The sequence below is a fragment of the Anoplopoma fimbria genome, chromosome 15 (assembly GCF_027596085.1).
Source record: "Anoplopoma fimbria isolate UVic2021 breed Golden Eagle Sablefish chromosome 15, Afim_UVic_2022, whole genome shotgun sequence".
Taxonomy (NCBI): domain Eukaryota; kingdom Metazoa; phylum Chordata; class Actinopteri; order Perciformes; family Anoplopomatidae; genus Anoplopoma; species Anoplopoma fimbria.
In genome coordinates, this window is record NC_072463.1 from 25,388,447 (window position 1) to 25,409,901 (window position 21,455).

The 21,455-nt window shown below is 42.1% G+C and overlaps 1 protein-coding gene across 1 annotated transcript; it reads left to right on the forward strand.

Moving 5' to 3' along the window:
- The first annotated feature begins 4,937 nt into the window (after window positions 1-4,937).
- bmp4 (bone morphogenetic protein 4) lies at window positions 4,938-14,121 on the forward strand. The gene is made up of 4 exons (XM_054613603.1): window positions 4,938-5,180; window positions 9,568-9,690; window positions 10,345-10,709; window positions 12,999-14,121. The coding sequence occupies exons 3-4, from the start codon at window positions 10,352-10,354 to the stop codon at window positions 13,850-13,852; spliced, it is 1,212 nt and encodes a 403-aa protein (XP_054469578.1). The 5' UTR covers window positions 4,938-5,180; window positions 9,568-9,690; window positions 10,345-10,351; the 3' UTR covers window positions 13,853-14,121.
- Window positions 14,122-21,455: the final 7,334 nt, after the last annotated feature.

Sequence of the window (21,455 nt, forward strand, 5' to 3'; positions counted from 1 at the left end):
TGTTGAAGAATGTTCCAATGAGATGTCCGAGCATTAGTGAAAGCTGAGGTTTGATCAATGGCCGTGGCGCGTGTCTGCACTAGTGAACACTTCACGGAGTGTCTGAAAGAGAAGAAAGAGAAACTGAAGGTGTGTTGTGACATGGGGCTCAGGGTCTAGGCGGCTGGGTCACCTTTGAGCTGCTGCTGATTAAGGGCTGGTGTTCACAGGTGAGCGGCTCCGAGCAGGATTTAGTGACAGAGGTGAGATCACCCCCCACTCTCCCAGCGAACGTCAAAGCAGCAGAGCACTGCTGACCTCTCCCCCAAATGGCCAAAGGCAAATGTCTGAAGATAAGTGAGCTCTGTGACGGAGCTCGGCTCACGCAAAGAAAAGTGATGGCAGGAGAACTGAAGTTTTCTAAATCACTTTTAAAACAAATTGTGTCCAACAAAAATGTATAAAAAGGAAAAAAAAAAGAGAAAAAGAGAACAAGATAAATAACTAGATGGATGGTTGGAGGCATGAAACTCTTGGCTCTTTTTGCATATTTTCTGATCAGAGGTTCATGTTGTAAGTAGTGGAGTGAGTCAGTAGTCAGTGGGTCTAAAAGCCACCCGCAGTTGGTAATCTCCTTCGGAACTGGAGGGGCTCAAAGGGGCTAAGCCTGGTCAACACCTAGGAGGGGACATCCACAGCACATCTTCAAGTGCTCGCAGCCGCCTGGTTGGTAAAATACTGCTGAGGCTTCATGTGTGGAAGAAACCATTGAAGGCCGAACTGCTGGAGAACATACGCCGGACATTGTAACTTAATAATGATGAACAAAATAATGGAGCACAAGAACATTTCAGTGTGCAGTTATTCTTTCAAAAAATGAAACAGTGAAAATAAAGTCAAAGAAGGACAAATATTCTGTAAAAAAATGAATAAAAATATTCAAAAAATAACACAGAAAATCCCTCAAGTCCTAAAGCACAAGAAACAAATATTTACATTAAGTCACCACATACCTGCTGCTACACAATTATTTGATCAATGAAATACATTTATTGTTCTTTTTTTCTGTTAAATAACACTTACAAATGCATCACAACCATAACATGCAAAATATAATTTAACACGCTGAATATATTTGTGTATTCTTGCACATAAGAGAAAGCCAAATGAACGCTTTGAAGGGTAAGATAATTTATAAATCAAATTATAAATAATCCTCACAGAGTGTAATTGGAGTAAAAATCATGAGAGTAATTTCTTGCCAGAGTAACTTCTCAGTTAAAATAAAGAAGTAGACGTCAACGTATGCTGCTGCTGCTATCAGTGACATTGATCCACCCAAAGAAATAATGACATGGAAATGTTTCTTTGTTTCTTCAAACGTTCCATTTTCCACCACTGTACAGGTCGATCTTTGTGTTATCTGTCCATCAGAATTTGCTCCATAACTCTGTTGTTTGGTTTGTTTTTTACGTGACTGTTGTTGAGGCTTATCTGCGATATGCATCCTGTGGTCTGAGGAAATGCTGGCGTAATCTTGCCTAGTTGTCTTTGACACAACTACAGATTAGAGAATGTGTACTATGCTGACGTAACAATGCAAAGACTCATACATCTAAACTACTCAAACAAACATCCTGTCTAAACTACGTTATAATTTGGCCATTGTTAGTTTAACCTCCAGATGTGATATTATAGTGTCTTGTTACAGCGTACCAATGTCCTGTCACACATTTAATGCACAGTCACACTGTATCATATGTCTAACAAATTTGCAAATGTGTTAAATTTCCTAAACAAATGAACATTACAACATCCCAGTGATGTTAAGCTGCAGAAATGTTCATTTCAAAGTATGTGAAATGTCATATTAACAATGTTGTAAACTGTGGAGATGATTAAATGACCTACACGTAAAACACAAACTTGAAAACAGTTCCAATAATATGTAATTATATTGAAAAATATTGCATAAACACCATATATTATCCATCTTGTTTTTAGCATAAAGTGCCAGTGAGCTGCAGCACTTGTTGCTGTTTCGCCTTCAGCTGTATTCAATATGAAACTGTGGCTCCAATAATGTAATGATATCAAACAATGCAATGAGGCTGACAAACAAAAATGTGTTTGATCCATCAGGTCATCAGCCTGATCTGAGCCAGAGTCATTAGAACTTGAGAGTGAAAACAGGAAATATGGATCCCACAAGAAAGGCTGCAAGAAAAACATAAATGATGCATGACAACGTCCCCATCAAAGAGACAAATGGTTTTAGTAATAGTGTTGAGATGAGACAATCACAGCTGGAGATCCAGGACAAGAGTCATGCAGAAGGTATGAGCCAGAAGGTGAGGAATATTAAGTGACCTGAGTCACAAAGAACATCCCAAATGCCACAAACACACACACACACACACACACACACACACACACACACACACACACACACACACACGCACACACACACACACACACAACATGCTAATTATCTGCAGTTTTTGCATAAGTTTTTTGATTTATCTTTAAAGCATAGACTGTGGAGATCAGTAATAATTAACAAAATAAATGATCTGATTCAGAGTAGCACACATTGCCAACAGTGTATTGGATTAGAACCACACAAGTAAATGTAACATGATCAATAAATTCAGCTTTTTGGCATCCCAGATCACTACAGACCACTGTTCGGAGAACATTGTCTCAAGAAGCAGGGAGAGTTATATGTAAGGGCAATTCATCTCCATGTTTCAGCAATAAGTGTCAGAACTATAATCCCTCTTTACAACCATTTTGGCATTAAATATTTGTTGGATTTTATACTTTCAACCCATTCTGCCCGAAGCTATCTTTTACTTTCTTGTTGCACTCACATTGGACATAAAATCAGTGAAAATGTTTCAACCAAATGTAATCATTACCTGAGGTTAAATCCTGAGGCAGGGACAACGACACATGAGATATGCAGCTTATCAGTTAGTTAATCCACTTCAGCACCATTGCACATTATAAGTACGGAAATTCCCCAAAACCTGGGAGCTTGAAAACGTTTTCCCCTTATTGAAACTAAAGACAATAAAAAGTGTTTTACCTCAAACAATAGCAGATCAGCTCTGGATAATCAAGTGACAAGTGTGTGTGAATATCTACGAGGTCTTATCAAAGAGAATTGTATTGTTTTTGAAAGTCTGCATGCCTTAAAAATATACTGCATACCAGAATAAATCTCTTATGTGCTTTTCTTAGTTTCTTTGTAGCTTTTGATTACAGGATTCTATAACATTGTTCCACGTTTATGATCTATTGTGATCAATTACAGTCTCTTCAATTACAGTGTGGTGTGCCACAGGTCAGCTTCCTGGGTCTCCTGCGTTTTTTTAAAGATGCATACAACAATATGTATCTGCTGCCTAAGATAAATGTCAGACAATATTGTTATTTGAGTATGAAAACATCAATCTTTTCCCAAAGACAATAAATAGATCCATAATAAGTGTGTGGGTGTCTGGAGAGGTGCTGCAAGGGGAGACATGACAGCACACAAAACAAAACAGAGCTCCAATTGTTATTTTGAAATAGTTTAATGCTGTAATGCTTTTGGCCGTTGGACGGTCAGACATAAATAGGAGCAGAGAGTAGTGGTTCCATTTCTCAGACATCTTAAGGGAAAACAGATTTCTTTATTTCTTTCTGCCAAACAATAATTGAATCAAACACTGAGAAATGCTTTTGAAGAATATTAAAGATGCACTATTAAAGATGAATGCATTATTGTGTGTTCCAGCCCTCTCTGCATTTCCAATACATGACAACATATTTACATAAACTATTATGGAATTAATTTATTAAAGTGTGGTGAGTTTATTTATGATGAATGCTATCAATATTATTATTGTAATCATGATTTGTTACTATCATTATTATTATTAATAAAAAAATGATGATAACTATTATTATTATTATTAATAACATTGTAAAGAGCTATTGAAAGAGAAGCCCAATTAAGGTTCTGACTAAATCATTGTTTTACAGCTCCACATGTACAATGGGAGTCACTCCAAAGACAACTCTCTAACTTATATTACACCCTAATGAGAGTCAGATCCTCTGGAACAATTCATCAACTGCAGCATCTATTTATATCTATACTTACTCCAAACAACATAAATCTTATCCCATTGGGTTCAGAAAGGAAAACAACTGTACATATTTGGTTCAGGATCCCCTAAACATGAACTTAATAAACAGAGGAGTAAAAGAGCATTTCAGTATCTGCTTTCTTTATACCAGTGGCAGTGAGTGAAGAAGCACCTCATTAACACTCATAATCACTTCTCTAGAGGCAAATCAATGTCCCCACATCTGTTTGAGGAAATGAAAACGAAACGATTTGGAAAACGTTTTGTAGTTTGTTCCCCAAATGGACTTTAGATTAATTTCAGGGCTAATGCGGAACAGAGACTAAATTCCATTTTTTCGTTGCATTTGATACATTAGCAGAAGATCCACAACAAAGATTCTATTTATTAAAATTGGTCTATTGTTTTATTTTTATTTATTATTTTACCGTGTGAATCTTAACGTGAGGCTGGTTGCCCACTGTGGATGGACCATACACTCACCTACACGGTGTTTCTGTGTTCAGACCTGCATCCAGCACTTCACTGTCTGGTTCCAGCATTTAAATGCAAATCGAGCATTTGACCCGTCGGCTGTTATTCACAGTCAAATTAACCAAACTTCACGTAATGAGAAAGAAAAGACTTGTCAATGAGCTCTGTCTGTGTTTAAAGTGGAGGAGAGAGGAGGGGTTATCCAAGGTGTCGGACGGATGAGGGAGGGTTGGAGGAGGAGGAGGAGGAGGAGGAGGAGGAGGAGGAGGAGGCAGGGACGGTGAATTGGGCGGACACATAAAAACTGCGAGGGGCCATAGATGCTGGATCATTTGTAACGTCTGGTCCTGGACACGGATAGGAAACCCGCTGCAGACCCGATCCCCGGCCACCACCACGACCTGTTCCTCTGTTCTCTGGTTCTCTGGTTCCTCTGGTTCCTCTGGTCCGGTTGGAGGTGTTAAGGATTAATGAGCCACAGAGGCTCCAGACTGCTGTGAGGCGCATTTGGCCGTTTTTCGGCTCTACGCTTGGACTGCTTCACACCTTCACAGTCACTCATTCGAGGATACCTGGATACTACTGATGGTAACACACACACACACATCACACACACACACACACACACACACACACACACACACACACACACACACACACACACACACACACACACACACACACACGGGTTGCATTGAGTTACACAGGAGGGACTGGAGAGTTTGTGACTTTTCCTTTTAGTGTTTGGTGTTTAACCGACTTCACTGAGAGTCTGGACAGCAATCTAGTTAAAACTGTACAAGTACAAACGTCCACAGACATGTGATAGTCTGCCTCAGTGATACAGTGAGATATAAGTGTATTTAGGGACACTGATACAGTGGAATATAAGTGTATTTAGGTGGAGTATAAGTGTATTTAGGGACACTGGTCCGGTGGAGCTCGCAGCAGGTTTAAAGCCTTCAGTGCCGGAGAGTTAAAGCAGAAACAAACCAACAGTGAGCTCGTTTCCCAGCAGAGCCTCCTGTTTCTCTCAGCCTGTCTTTCCTCAACACCATGTAAATGTTTACTTTATTTATATCTATATTTGGCACCGGTTCATCCCATTAAACACCTGTATGTGTGTCTGGTCCCGGTGCGTAATGTGGAGATGGAGATGTGTCAGCGTTTAAGCCAGGACGAAAGAGGGGAAACATTGTTCATTTTCTTTAATTTTCTTTCATCTTTACATATAATTATGAGGAATGAATCAGTTGAGTCAGATTTTAAGTTGCGTATTTCGGTCAAGTTATAACAAAGTCTGCCGTCAGTGCCAACACATGACAGAGGAACCAGAGGAACCACAGAGGAACCACAGAGGAACCACAGAGGAACCAGAGGAACCACAGAGGGGATTCAGGGTTAGAATCGTTCCACATTATAATATAAGGACTCACATGTTTTCACCTGTTTCGAAACATTTTATTATAACGTGGAATAGTGTCATTAAATGCAGAAAAGCTGCAGAAAGGGAACGTATTGCGGCCTGCTGGCGTCTCTGGCACACTTTTACTTTTCACCTCAGGTTCCTCTGCTGTAAACTCAAAACGTTCCTCTGCTGTAAACTCAAAACGTTCCTCTGCTGTAAACTCAAAACGTTCCTCTGCTGTAAACTCAAAACGTTCCTCTGCTGTAAACTCAAAACGTTCCTCTGCTGTAAACTCACAACGTTCCTCTGCTGTAAACTCAGAACGTTCCTCTGCTGTAAACTCAAAACGTTCCTCTGCTGTAAACTCAAAACGTTCCTCTGCTGTAAACTCAAAACGTTCCTCTGCTGTAAACTCAAACGTTCCTCTGCTGTAAACTCAAAACGTTCCTCTGCTGTAAAGCAGTGAAACCAACTTGCCAAACTTTGGGTGAGAACTCATTTTATATCCACATAACTGGCCTTTGTCTAACAAACAAAAAAAAAATCTCGTGAATCTGGCAAAGGCTCAATTACTCTGCTTTCTTCTTCAGAAAAAAACATTTTTGCTGGTGATATTTTGGGGTACATTTATATTATTTAACATGTTACATCAAGCCAGCTGAGAGGGTCTGACATGACAACATGGATTTGCTTTTCGTCATGTTTTGATTACTTCTTAAAAAGAGCGAAATCAGCATGAGAGATCAGAGAACTCATCACTTTTATCTGAGTGTTTTTTCTTCTCAGAATGCACTAAGCGAACAAAACCATTAACCTGGTTTCGGTGATCTCACTGACTGTGAATGTTCTTACTCTTGAACTGCTCACTGGGAGCAAATAAAATCCCAAACCTACAAAACAAGAAGAGACATTACAAGTCTCTGTTTTATTTCCTTCAACACAAATGAGGATAATACACTGGCTCACTGTGAAGTAATTATTTCAAATCCTTTGAGCTTTAGTTACAATTTACTTGTTATCAGGAAACAATAGCAAAAGTTATAGGATAGTGGTTGGCTTTTGTATTTATTTTTTCTTTGCAACTATTGGCCATAATCTGTAGCCAATAGAATCATTTAAACCTAGTATCATTATGATCTGTATATAATCTACACTTTATTAGCATTAACCAGAGAAGGCCCTTTAACATATGAGTTGCAGTAGAGTACAAAAACAAAAGGTGTTGCTAACTTATTACTGGCATCTAAACTGATAAAAATCATGCGAGAGATTTGGCTGTTCCCGTGGTAACCTGTTGCCCTACTCCCTCCCTCCCTCCCTCCCATCTTCCCTCCCACCATCACTGTCAAATTCCTCAGGAAACACATCTGAAGAGCCATGCGCATAGTCTGATCACATTATCTCTGGTCAGAGAGAGAGAGAGAGAGGCCAAGGGGGATCGAGCAAAGCCAAGGGCAGTTGACTGCTACGGCCTAATTGCACCCTAGTCTGCATTTACTGTTGCAAAATGCATTTGTGTCTGCCAGTCAGTTAAAATAGCTCGGGAGTGTCAAGTTCCTTAAAACAAATGCATGATCTTGGAATTTGGTTTTGCTGTCACTGTTTGATCACGAGGAGTTAATATGAGTCCACAATGCTGATACATGTGATGGAAAATCACGGAAAAAATGAACAGGGTTTGGTGTCACTCCAAATGTTTTTTTTTTGTTTTTTTTCATCACCACTGGGAGAACACGCCAGAAAAAATGAACGCAATGACTTTTTCCAGAGTTGAAAGTTCCTCCCTGTCCGCCTTACATCTTCTTTCATCATCATCGCACCACTTTGAGTGTCTGTCTGTTTTAGCCTGCAGCTTTGTCAGTGGCTGGTTACAGTTACAAGATGTTCTGTATGGTCAGTGTTTTTGAGTGCTATGAATCCCTGTAATCATGGGAGAGGCCCTCGCTGTACAATGAACGTTTGTTGTAAGAGATGTGTGCGCGCACACACACACACACACACACACACACACACACACACACACACACACACACACACACACACACACACACACAAACACAAGTTATCCCCCCACCCCATGGGTAATAGAGCTGATCATGTTCTGAACCCTCCTCTCTCTTTGCCACAGTTCTCACGAACATGCAAGCGGTGGCACACACTCACGCACGCGTACAGGCACACACGCCGTTTAGCTCATGCGCACACACACACCGCACATCACCCTTTCTTCGCTCACACTGGATCTAGTGTCATGACCGAGAAAAAGGGGGGTCAATCGGAGGTCAAAGTCTAATGCTGTTAGTAAAAAGATCCTTGATTGCATGTACAGTGAGCCATGCAGGGGCCGAGATAATCGCACAGATACAAACCCAAACACACACACACACACACACACACACACACACACACACACACACACACACACACACACACACACACACACACACACACACACACACACAATGTTCCTGCTAATGTGCATCCTCACTGTGTAGTAATGCTTGGGTGCTCTCCAATGGAACAGGCTCCAAATTATGACCAAAGACCTACAGTGCTCCTGAGAACTGAGTAGAAATGTTTGCTGTGTGGTGCTGTTGTTGTGGTCACTCCATAAAAAAACCCCAGTAATTTTATGAGTCTGATTCAACAGCATTTATCACATTTAAGTGATGCGTAAAATAATTAGTCATTAGAGCCATGTTGCCGTGCTTGTTAAACCTTGCAGAGGAAAAAAAGACTGCTAAAGATTAATCTTTATTTCTTTTTTAGGAGGTGTTTTTAAGATTTCTGTAAGAGAATTTGTAAAAACTTTTATATAAGTTATATGAGAGATTAAAAGCCAAATATACCCTTAAATCCAAAAATCAACCCACACCAAGGCTGAATGTACTGATGACAGTGATGTCAAAGAGCAGAAGGCCTTTCATCAGCGTCACTTCAACCTGTGTGATCCCTGAAGTAGGGAAGCCTTACTAAGAGATGAAGCACTTTTGCGATAGATGCATTCAGTTTCTTGCCTGAAATAGGTGATCTCAACCTCTTGGAGGGATAAAGGTTGACTAAGTTCACTTGGAGACGGTTTCTCCGAGCAAACAGCCCTCTTGTTTTGAATATAGATTTTTACCACTCCTGATCAAAGTGGTGTTATCAGCTCTTTGGTCTTGTGTGTGAACATGAGAGGATACATTTTCAGTTGAAGTCAGCACTTATTCGTTTTTTTCTTTCTCTTTGAATTTTGCTTTTAAAACAGCTAGGTTTCTTATCAATTTTTTCAGAATAGATGTAATGAGTTGTGTTTTTCATCTTAGGTGAGTGTAAGGCATTAGGGATCTACTTTCTGTGTTGTGGCACATGCCTCCTTACATTCCAGTTACAGTAAATAGCTAGCTTTGCCCATGAGCCAAAATGATAAGCCTTAAAGAGACACTGGGTCTCTCTCTTAGCCACATACACACTGACACAGATACACCCTCTGCTATTCTTTGAGTAAATAACATGTAACGGCCTCAAATGTCTGTAACTGCATTCGGTTTATAATTCCCTTTTGTTTTTACCGATATCTTTTAGGAACAGGGTCACTCCAACGTTCTCCTGCAGCCTCCCAACACCACCTAACATTTCCTGGAAGAACGTGTCCATTACCTGCTCCCAACAAACATGGACTGTTTTCCCATGCTTTATTTTCTGTCGGTAAGTAAGTGGACCATGCCATTTCAATTTGTGGCATGTGACACATGCTGCATCTCGCATTCCCCCCCACCCCCCTTTCTTCTCTGTCCACTGAGTCACAGATTTTCTGTGGCATTCATCCAGACTTGAGCTGAATGGGATGTTGGGCAAGGCACTTTTATGAGGAAGACCTTTAGAGATAAATGTGTGGCACATAGTCCTCGGTTTTCCCCATGGCTTGTTAGAGAGAGACTGTGATCGAGTTAAGAATTTGCTCTGACCTCAGGGCCGCCTCTTTTATTTGTCTAATCATAGTGGGGGATGGAGGAGGGGGGGGAGGGCTGGAGTGAAGAGGAATGGCCCTAAGATCCCATTCAAAAAAAATTGGGTTCTTGAACCAGCTGTTTACCTTTGGAGGATGTCGCCGAAGATAAACTGCAAGTAGTCTATCTGATCGGGGACTGCTTTACTGTAAACAAGGCCGACTGGACCATTAAAACCAATTAGTCTGCCCTCAGTGGGAACAGTTACAGAGGTGGGTGTACTGGAGCTGGTGAAGGCATGTAGTAAAGAGACAGTGGATCTTAAAATGTAGGCCATCGTTGTCTTTTGCTTTTTTGTGTTTTCTTCCCCACTGCTCCGTTCTAATTTTTCTATCCCTGCTTCTCCTTTCAGAGACATCATGATTCCTGGTAATCGAATGCTGATGGTCATTTTAATATGCCAAGTCCTGCTGGGAGAGAGCAACCATGCTAGTCTGATACCTGAAGAAGGGAAAAAGAAAGTACCGGGCCTGCAGGGTCGTTCGGCCGCTCAGAGCCATGAACTGCTGCGGGACTTCGAGGCCACGCTGCTGCACATGTTCGGCCTCAAGAAGCGGCCGCGGCCCAGCCGCTCGGCCTCAGTGCCTCGATACCTGCTGGACCTCTATCGGCTACAGTCAGGGGAGGCTGAGGAGGCCGGGGCGCACGACATCGCTTTTGAGTACCCAGAGAGGTCAGCCAGCCGGGCCAACACTGTGAGGGGCTTCCACCATGAAGGTAAGGGGAACATATGGCGGATGCTGGCATCATATATAGACGGGGAGGGTTAAAAAGGGCACAAATATAAAGAAGAAAATCTTGTCGTCAGTAGGAAGAGAGATGATAAATGCATCATGTCACCACAGAAACATTACACCATACTTAAGGTCATTACTGCCAGGCATTCCAATGATTTTGGTAGTAATGTATTTCATTAGCATGGGCGAGGACTGCTAAGTATTCAGTGTAAAAAAAAAACACGTCCTTCATCCCATTAAACATGGTTATAATGCAGCTCCACCCATCTCACCATAACCAAGGAATCTGAGGATGTGGTCACCAAACACTGTCTACAGAGCGGCAAAAAAAAACTGCTAGACAAGCTCTCAAGAGCCTCATTTGACAAAAGGCTGCGTGTTTGGTCAGCAGCTGCAGGGAAAAGCATGCCTTCATATTACTGACTTACACTTCTCACCCCACCCAGAAGAACATTGCTTAAAAAAGCTTGGTCTTGGCCTGGAACTGGAGTGTGCTCGTCTCTCATGTCTCCAGTTTATATGGAGGGCTCTTTTAGAAAGACCTTCCTCAACGTGCAATTATCTTTAATGCTACTCTGCAGCCTTCTAAATAAAGCCCCTACTGCCAGCAATGCGGGTGCTGAGAGCAGACGCTGCCACTCTCTGTAGAGATGGAAAAACTTTTTTAGAAGCTGGTGTGATAGAAAGACTGGAACGTTAGAAGGGTTTCTGTTTATTGTGACTTAGATCTGCTTAGTTTTAGCGACAAATGCAGAGGTTTCAATTAGGTTTGGAGAAGATCCAGGGTACAGAATCTGTTAAATGTAAGTGGAGTTTGGAAAGCTGGACTGAAACCTGTTGGATAAATAATTGAAAGTGATATTTAGCCGAGAGACAGAGGTGATGTACCAGACTTAGTGAGTGAGGAAGCGATCTTGTAGCGCAGTGAGCTGAGGAAAACCGTGGAGCTTTAGGGCTACAGAACATGTCCGGCCTTAGTTGAGGGAGGAGGGAGTTAGAAGGGATGAGTCAGCCTTAATGGGGCTTGTCAAACACACTGCTAGTAGTAGCACACGGCAACGTACCAATATTAGATAGGAAGAAAGAGCACCGCCTCTGGAGGAGGAACTACGGCCTGTGATGCACTGTGTGTGTGCACGCATGTATGTATGTGTGTGTATTAGTTTCTACTGCTCTCGACAGGCCTTTACCCTCCGTCTCCTCTGCTAAACTATGTTAATAACACGCTTTGAGGCCCTCTGAGTGGGAGTGCTCGCTTTCATGGAAGCACCACTGTGCGATAGTGTGATTCAGTTGACTGATCTGTCCAAAACACCGTGAGAGATTACAATCTGCAGCGGATGGACAGCTAGGTGAGGGGACATGTTTACAGGAATGGCTAAACCATGTATCCTTTCATCTTGAATGCAGCAAGATAGATGTGTTCTTATTGGCCATCTGAACAGGTGATATCTGTGAATGAAACTACAAAGCATGGGGTACATGAGAGTGGGGTGTGCATGGACATTTCACATTTTGAATAAGCTTTGGTTAAGCATTTGAATACATTGCATTCCCCCGCAAGACCTCCTTTCCCATGGGCTTCAGATAAATTAGATTTATACTGAATCGTCTGACTCCTTAATGATTATTCATGATGAAAATGATAAACGTCTTAAGTGAACAAACTGCAGAGCTAATCAAAAACACAGCAGGTTTTAATAATGAGAACCACCTGGCTAAGATTAGGGCCTGGGTGTGAAATAACAGGGGTGGATTGAGCAGGAAAATAGTAGACACAACATTCCTTTCCCCAACAATGGTGATCTTGCCAGAAATCTGCAGACTGAGCGTGGAACAGGGAGCCTCCACTGTGTTTATACTGTAGCTGTGGTACGTTAATCACCACCCTCCTTGTAATGCGTGTTTCAGCAAAGTGCTCAGAGAAAGGCATTGAGAGAAGGGCAGGATAATCCTTATAGATAGATAAGGAAGCGTGGTCGCTGTATATTTATATTTCTGAATACCCCAGAGGCCTTGAAAATGTACTTCTTTTGTGTCAATTAAACCGGTGAGAGTGAGGAAGTGCGAGTTTAGTTTAATAGTTTTTATCAGTTGGTGCTGTTGGAGGACAAAGATCAGAGCATCTTCATGGAAACTTAATATCTCAATATATTTGAAAATACATATGAAGTAAAGTTGTGAGTTCACTTTCTTCACATTGCATAAATGGACACGGATGAATCATGCAGCTAATTCATTGTCACTTATTTCTCTTGCTCATTTTCAGAGCACATGGAGAGGGTGCATGATCTGGATGATGGAGAAACGGCGCCCCTTCGCTTCATGTTCAACCTCAGCAGCATTCCAGAGGACGAGCTGCTCTCTTCAGCCGAACTGAGGCTCTACCGTCATCAGATCGACGAGGCCATTGCTGACGCCTTCTCAGACAACCAGGGGCTTCACCGGATAAATGTGTACGAGGTGCTGAAGCCCCCGCGGCCAGGGCAGCTAATCACACAGCTCCTGGATACGCGGCTTGTGCGCCACAACATGTCGCGCTGGGAGAGCTTTGATGTGAGCCCGGCGGTGCTGCGTTGGACTCGTGAGAGCCTCCCAAATTATGGGCTGGCCGTGGAGGTCCTGCACCTCAACCAGACGCCACGCCACCAGGGCCGACACGTCCGCGTCAGCCGCTCGCTACACCGAGAGCCTGGCGAGGACTGGGAGCAGCTACGCCCCCTCCTGGTTACCTTTGGCCATGACGGGAAGGGACACCCGCTGACCCGCCGGACCAAGCGCAGCCCCAAGCAGCGGGGCCGCAAACGCAACCGCAACTGCCGGCGCCACGCGCTATATGTGGACTTCAGCGATGTAGGCTGGAATGACTGGATAGTGGCGCCCCCTGGTTACCAGGCCTATTACTGCCACGGGGAATGTCCCTTTCCTCTGGCGGATCACCTGAACTCAACCAACCACGCCATTGTTCAGACACTGGTGAACTCTGTGAACAACAACATTCCCAAGGCCTGCTGCGTGCCAACAGAGCTCAGCGCCATCTCCATGCTCTACCTAGACGAACATGACAAGGTGGTCCTAAAGAACTACCAGGAAATGGTAGTGGAGGGCTGCGGCTGCCGCTAACAAACAGACTAACAAGAACTTGGACTGGAGCCATGAAAAAAAAGCAACATGGACGCAAAAACAAATCAGAAGGTCTTTACTCCCAAAAATGTTCACTTGGACCCTTATTTATAACTTTTATGTTGAGGTGTATGTTTGTCTCACTTTTTTTTTTGTTTCTTTGACAATATGATCATATATTTTGACAAAATATATATATTTATATCTACATATTAAAAATAAATTGAGTCCTTATTTTAAACATAAAAAGCTGTACAACGTTTCATAATGTACATTAGATTGTATAAGGTTTTTTATTGAGAAAATAGTAAAAACAGTCTAAAAAGTAAAGTTTATTTACTGGTAATATTTATTGCTTTCATATGATATACATTTTGAAGAAAAAAATAAAAAACATGAATTGCCTCCAATAACACATTCCAGCAGATCACAAGATGCACCCTTTGTCTATTTGCGTAAATTAGAGCACTGTGTCAACACATTCTAATAAGACCCTTAAAACTAAATCCATTTTCACCTTGTAAAATATCTTTAACTATATAAATTATCTACTATTAGGCAATTGTAAAAATAAAATTTGACAGTAATTATCTATTACTGTGTTAATATGAATTTTGATTTAAATCCTAATCCCTTTTTAACTAAAAGAGATATAAAAGCAGAGAGTTTTATTATCTGACATCTTACCAAATTTGAATGAATCCAACTTCATCAAAGTAAGACAAATAGTGGATATGATAACCCTTTGGGCCAGCAGGTTTTTTTCAAGCTTTTTTCAATGACAGAAGCTGTTACAGAAATGGTATGCCATTTCAAAGCCAGTAGGCCTTCATGGGTTAAGGCCTTATTGTTCTCAAATTTCACTTTTATGTCAATTAGGCTAACATGTGGTGGTTGGACACTCACTAATCCAATTGCAGTTGGGGCGGGTTGTTGAGCCCGACTGTGAGAGAGTGATTCTATTGTTCTTGACGTCCCCACATTGGGGGCATGATTGTGGCCGATGCGTCCTGCCCCGATACAAGGCGGCTGAGTCCTCAGAAGAATCAAAGGTTAGACGCTCTGTCTCCTGCCTTTGTCTCCAGCGGCTCATGCCGACAGAGCAAAGACGCCTGTCTCCAACCTGTGCCCCATCACACAATAGGCTTCTACATCACTTATTTACAAGCTGACGGCTGGCCCAAATTATATGATAATGTTTAGAGAGAGGGACTCCTTTGAACTGCTGGGGGACGCTGGCTGTGCATTGTTTCGCAGAGAGTGCCCTGTACATCATCATGACTGCACAGAACCCAGATCTAAATAATTACAAAGCTATTTTTTTAACTACAAATTCTGGTAAATTGGTCAAAAATAGAAAATATGTTTTTTTTTAACCATTTCTTAAGTGATATGTTGTGTCCAATAAGAAAAAGTTAAAACTTTAGGTGATTCATTTTAATGACAAGTCAGGTTTGTTCATTTTTTTTCCTACTGGAGCATGCGCAGGCCCTCGGGCCCTCTAATGGCTGCTGGGCTTCTCTTTGATGCCTGCATAGCGTCAAAATGAGGGAGACTGCTAAAGGAGGAGAAGACGGTGAAGAATTTCATTTTGAAGTGGCTGAAGGCAAAGGGGAAGGGCTGGGGGGGGGGGGGGGGGGGGGGGGGTAATATATGTATGTGTGTGTTCGGGAAGAAGAACGGGGTGGGGGGTGTCTTTTCGGCAGCTTGACAGTGCAATTACAACATTTCAACTGATCTCCCCCTGAAGTCGAGATAACATCAGCCAGTTATGGTAATTGTCTAGCCCGTTCATTATCCCACTGCCCTGCACAAAGCGTGTTTATTAAAAGGCCCAGAGAGGGACGTTGACATACGCTAAGCACACCCAGTGAGCCTGCCATTTAGTCCACCAGCCCACCTCCAGTCGAGCCCTTAAAGTTTGTGTTCGGCTCACCAAGTGTCATCAGCCATGTGATTATAAGAACCTCAGGAAATAGATAGACAAATCACACTCGTGTGAGTGTGAAGGGATCCAGGAGGGGGGTTGGGGTCAATTACAGAATGAGTCCTTAAAAACAGATCGAGGGCTTTGTCATTCCTATGTGATGTGCCATTCAGTCTCCTGTAAGTGCTCGTTCTCACGCAATTACAGGTGAGTCATTATGCAGCGGGTCTATTGACACTGCTCGACTAATTGACTGGGTGAAGTCTTCAAAAAGCTTTTTATTTGGACGATCCACCGTAAAAGCCGAGTGTTTATAGACAGTAAACCTCTCCGCATGAACAAAGGAAGATGATCCTCGCTCCCATTGCCTCCTCTGAGTGGGTGCACTCCGTACCTCAGATGTAAGAGATCTGAATGCATGGGTTTGTGTCCGTGTAAATCAGGCCTTCGTAGAAGTCATGTGACATAAAAACACATATACACATACTAAGAACATCTTTACTAATGAAAATGAGATTTGTGACCAAGCAAAAAAAATTGTTCCAACTTTCTGAGAGACCTGACGGAAGTATTAAACAGCAGAAAGATGATAAAAACTTGTTGCTACTTGTTGTAGCTTAAAATATTTTATGTTTTTAGGGTTTTTGTGAGCTGTGGCTCATTTTTGCATGATGTTTTGCAGACTTGCAGATCTTTTGTGAGTAAGTCGTACATCCTCGGATAAAAAAAATTCACACTATTCCTTTCATTTTTAACTGGTTATGTCAACTAGTGCTACATACATTTGAGGTCTCTCCACCTTAATGCCACTTTAATGTTTCACAATGGCAGACAGGGGTGGTAAGTCACAAATCTGCATCATAACTGTTGGTAATTACCTATTGATTTATTTATCAATTCATCATTAAATGTTTTATATGTGAAACTAAAATGGAATAAAATGGAAACAAGATACAAATCCTCAAATTTTTAAAGCTGGAAAGAGCAAACATTTGGCAAAGTTATGCTTACCGAAACTCATGTTGCCTATTCCATTTTTTTAGACATACAACCCCTATTGTTGTTTAACTAAATTATAACCAAAATAAGTTATCAGAGGAGAAAAAACACAAGTATACTCTGCTTAGAGTAAGCAGCATTTTATTAATCTTTAATCAAATCCTTAACAGATAATGGTGGTAACACACAATTTGTTTGTTGCCAAAGTTTTGAGATACCCACAGAAGAAATTCAAAAGAAAACTATCCAGAGTGAGGTCATCGGATCATTCTGAGTAACTGGGACATTATTTCCACAAGCGCATGCTGCTCTTGAACATTTAAAATATCATAATCCAATAGTTTGAACACCATAAAGGAAATTCTGCTCACCTCCATCATATAAGGGTGGCAGCAAAAGTTGTTAACATCTCTACACATCTGCAAATAAAACCAAAACTTGTTCACAAGCTAGATACCACCAGAATTAAAAACGAATGTTGTTTGAGTGAACTGACCCTTAAAGAAAAAACAAAACAGCAGGAATACTCTACTGTACAAGAACAAGTGTTTATTGACCGTGTATCGAGGACAGGATGCGTCACGCTGTGCGCTGCCACAGTCCCAAACTGGAAAGAGTTAGTGGACTCTCTTCTGTCCTGCTCCTCTGTCTGGTAGAGAATCAGGAGGGGCTATTGTGATGATAGCTCATGTCAGAGCTGCTTGAGGTCACAGCCTCTTGTTTCACTCTCCCACTCATACTTCCACACACATGCACAAACACACACACACACATTCTTTCCTATATTTTTTTCAGGGTATATCATTTTTACACAAAGACAGTGCGCACATCCACACACAGGTCTGAAACCTTAGACCCTTGCCGCTGTCCATCTGTAGGGGTTATCTGTGTGACACCTCCTCTCACCCCTGTCTGTGACTCATCTCCACTCATCACGCACACCTCGGAGCGAGCACATGGCAGCCGGGACGCTCCACGGTGCATTTGAGGGGATAAGGCTGTCATCGATGGAATACTTTGACCTCTGGGTCACAGGGACAACAAGCATACACACAGACAAAGGTAGTGATGGGTAATAGTACAGGACATTGTTAATCTTCAGGGTTCAGACACGGGTGAATTAATCATAAAAGCAGGTGCATCGCTTTAGTTGACAGAAAACTAATTTACAATAATTTTAATAAGAGATTAAAACCCCTTTATGGATTAAAAGTATGTTGTTTTATTTGGGATGACGAACTATACACCACTTTAAAGCCATGATATTATATGACTCAACCATTTTAAGATCCCTGTATTAATGCAGAAACGGCTGATCGTGTAACAGCAGAGCAAACGAAACAGAACTGATAAATAAAAAGGATAAGCTAGACAAAAAGTTATGTTTTCTTGTTGGTGTCTCTGTGAATTTGGTTCAGTATCACTTAGCCGGATTCTGAATTCTTGATAGTAAAAAATCTAAAGAAACCAGAACAATGACTGTTATCAAAAGGGCTCATGAGCTGAAGCCATTTTAATAAGTAGGTCAGTTTGGCCTGCACTGGTTATTTTCAAAAATGCCAAACATTTGCTTCGTTGTGAGTCGAACAAAAGTTTAAAATTTTCTGCCATCGGACATGTTTGAAGATGTCCAAACTGAGTTATGCAATGTTTTCTGACATTGTATTGCTTCAATGATTAGTGGATTCAATGGAATTTTAAACAACAGATTAACCCATAATGAACAGGTTTTTTTGGTTGCAGCCCTACATTGCCACTTTGTTTACATCAAAGTCAAAGAAAACACTGTTGTTCCTCGCCCAAAGACGTAAACTATTGATTGACAGTTGTTAGGGTTTTTGGGTCATTCTCAGCCTCTTTGAGCTTCCTTGGACTTACAGTGTATGTGTGTGTGTGTGTGTGTGTGTGTGTGTGTGTGTGTGTGTGTGTGCGTGTGTGCTTTCCCTCACATGCACACTTAAGTAAACAGTTACAAATCTGCTGTTGCTTGAGCCGTTTAGGCTGTTAGCACCCCTGGTGTCTGTCAGTGGTGTTAGAAGAAAAACAATGAAGGCCTCTCAAAGAAAGCTTAATAACAGTAATTGGTGCCTGAGTGATTAGAAAGAGCATCAGATATTTCCATCTTGACAACTGTTCCCAAACAAAGAATACAGTAACGGAGGGTCTGGGGAGTGTGTATGTGTGTGTGCGTAGTGGGGGTTACTCTGTGATTAAACCCCCTCGACACTCGTTTCTCTCACCAAGCCTCCCCGACTGGGAAGGGACCGCAGTGGAAATTTCCACTTGTCAAAAAAACAACCTGCAGGTTTAAAATTTGGTGTCAAGTGCCAGTGTCGCTGTGTGGACGGAATGCTTCTTTTGTGGGCGAGTCTCTGGTGTAATTTCGGGCAGGGCAGGGTGTCCCGGCAGTAGGCCTTTCTTCCTCGGGCCCTGTGCAGTTTCATTAGATACGGCTAATGAAAAGATGGCTGCTGGACAGCCCGGCCCCCCGACGCTCCTCTGGCCTGTATTTAGAGCCCCCGCCTCCCATCTCCCACTGAACAGGTGTGCTGGCCGGCCCTCCAGCACTACACCGCCTTACTGTAAACACATCCCTCTAACATACTACAGAGTGTTAAGTTCATTTTCCAACTTATTTTCATTTAAAAGCAACTGGTTGGCTTCATTAAAGGTCTTTTTCTTTTGTAATAACTTTGGTTTTAATTATCTTAACACAAATGCAGGTGCTTCCTTCTGTTACCAGTTAAAGACAATACTGATACCAAGATAACTAAGAATGTAATGTAGCTTGAAAGAGTATTTTTTATAAAAAAAAATAATTATATTTTGACCTGATGAAGACCAAACTGGGATCCAAACATTATCTGTTAAAATAAACTTGTGGTTTTGGAGTCAGTTGGCAGTTATGACTTATTTCATCAAGCGTATAAACACTTTTCCACGAGGGTTCGCATACACAATCTACTTAAATACAATGACTTGAGGGGAAAAAAGAAATGATCATTTGGCCCTTTTAAGTTCATCTTTCATATGAATATTTATTGCCCTACAGACAGTCTGGTAAAAACAAGTGGCAACATAAAGTGTCACATATTCCTCTCACATCTCTGTCTTTGTTTACACATATGGTAGGAAATTAAAGACAGCGAGTAAAGTGAGTATCCCTCAGTTCATTTAACAATCTCCTCCCCTCTGAAGCCTCTGGCAAACTGAGACGCTGTAAAAAAAAAAAAAAAAAAAAAAGAAGGCCTTCTGTAATTACACAAAGCTTTTAACGCACAACTGCTCCATCTCATTCCATCATTCTCTTCCCTATGAAACACTAATTTGCCTTTCAGCATGGCAATAGTTGATATATATTATGGTGTCATCTGGTGACCTCTCATTGTTTTGCTCTGGTTACTTACAGAAGCCTATTTCGGCTACTGGCAGCTTCTCCCTTTTCAGGTGCATAAATATCTGAGAAGAGAGCTGGTGTTTGGCTGGAGCGCGGCCTGAAGTTGGATCTCAGTGTTTATTTGCTAACAGACTCCCTCTGTGTTCATACGCTGACCCTTTGTTAGGCTCTCTGAGAGGCAGGTGGATTGTGCCTTGGGCTTGCGGAGCTACAGTTTGAAAGCAACAACGTGAAACCGGAGCTGTAACATGACCCCGAGGCAATTAGGCCCACAATGAGGACGTTTTTTTTCGCATTCACTCCTTTTGTGTTGCTAAATACTATTTAAGAGCAAATAAAATGAGGAACTTTGGCTCTGCTTTGGCAGAGACGCCGAGGAAAATGTACAACCAGGTAGCAAAGCAGCAGCAGATTGAGTTGTTGTTCCTGAGCGATGGCAGCTTCTTGTACATAAGTTGAGGGAGTTGCTCCAAAGCATGTCTCTCCTTTGAAGTTGCACTGCCCTGTTGTCCAGCGTTTTTTAAGTGTGTGTATAAGCAGGGAGGGGTTGACAGGACTGGAGGATGCAAGACTAATGGAGTCCACTTTGGGGGAGTTTTAGAACCGCAGACCCTTCACCAATGTTCACAGGCAGACTGTGGAAGCGGGAAAAGGTGCTAGGAGGGCTGGAAAAGAGAGAGAGAGAGAGAGAGACCCTGCAGCTCCGTCCCTCCTCCTCCTCCTCTCCCTCCTCCCTTCCGTTGCTATATACCCTTCCTTGAATGGAGTGTGTCTACCGGATCTGCCCAGGATGAAATGTCATATCTTAGACTGATCCTTATCTCTTAATCGCTTCCTTTGTCTCCCATGATTCCCCAGACCCTCCCCGACTTCCCTCCTCGGACACGGCCCTTTGATGTGTCAGCCACGGTTAGGGACGCTGGGGGTGGGATATTTGTGGTGTGTGCATGCATGTGTGTGTGTGTGGTGTGTGTGTGTGTGTGTGTGTGTGTGTGTGTGTGTGTGTGTGTGTGTGTGTGTGTGTGTGTGTGTGTGTGTTTTCAAAGTGGCGGTCTGGTTCTGCTCTGAGCTAACAAGAGCCCCAAAGGTTATCATGATTCGATGGTGGAGGAGACTACTGGAAAGGATTGTTGTTGTTGTTGGTGCCCTTTGGATTGTGTTTATGAGCTGGATGCAGACGTTGTGTGTAACAGACACTAAGGTGCTCCTGTGTGTGTTTATCCATTTGTATGACTATTTGGGGTAAAATCCTAAACTGACAACACATCAGCCTTACAAAC

Coding starts and splice junctions, on each gene's coding strand:
- bmp4 (XM_054613603.1), top strand. CDS start 10,352: ATGATTCCTGGTAATCGAATGCTGATGGTCATTTTAATATGCCAAGTC. Junction 10,710..12,998: donor GAGGGGCTTCCACCATGAAG/GTAAGGGGAACA, acceptor GCTCATTTTCAG/AGCACATGGAGAGGGTGCAT.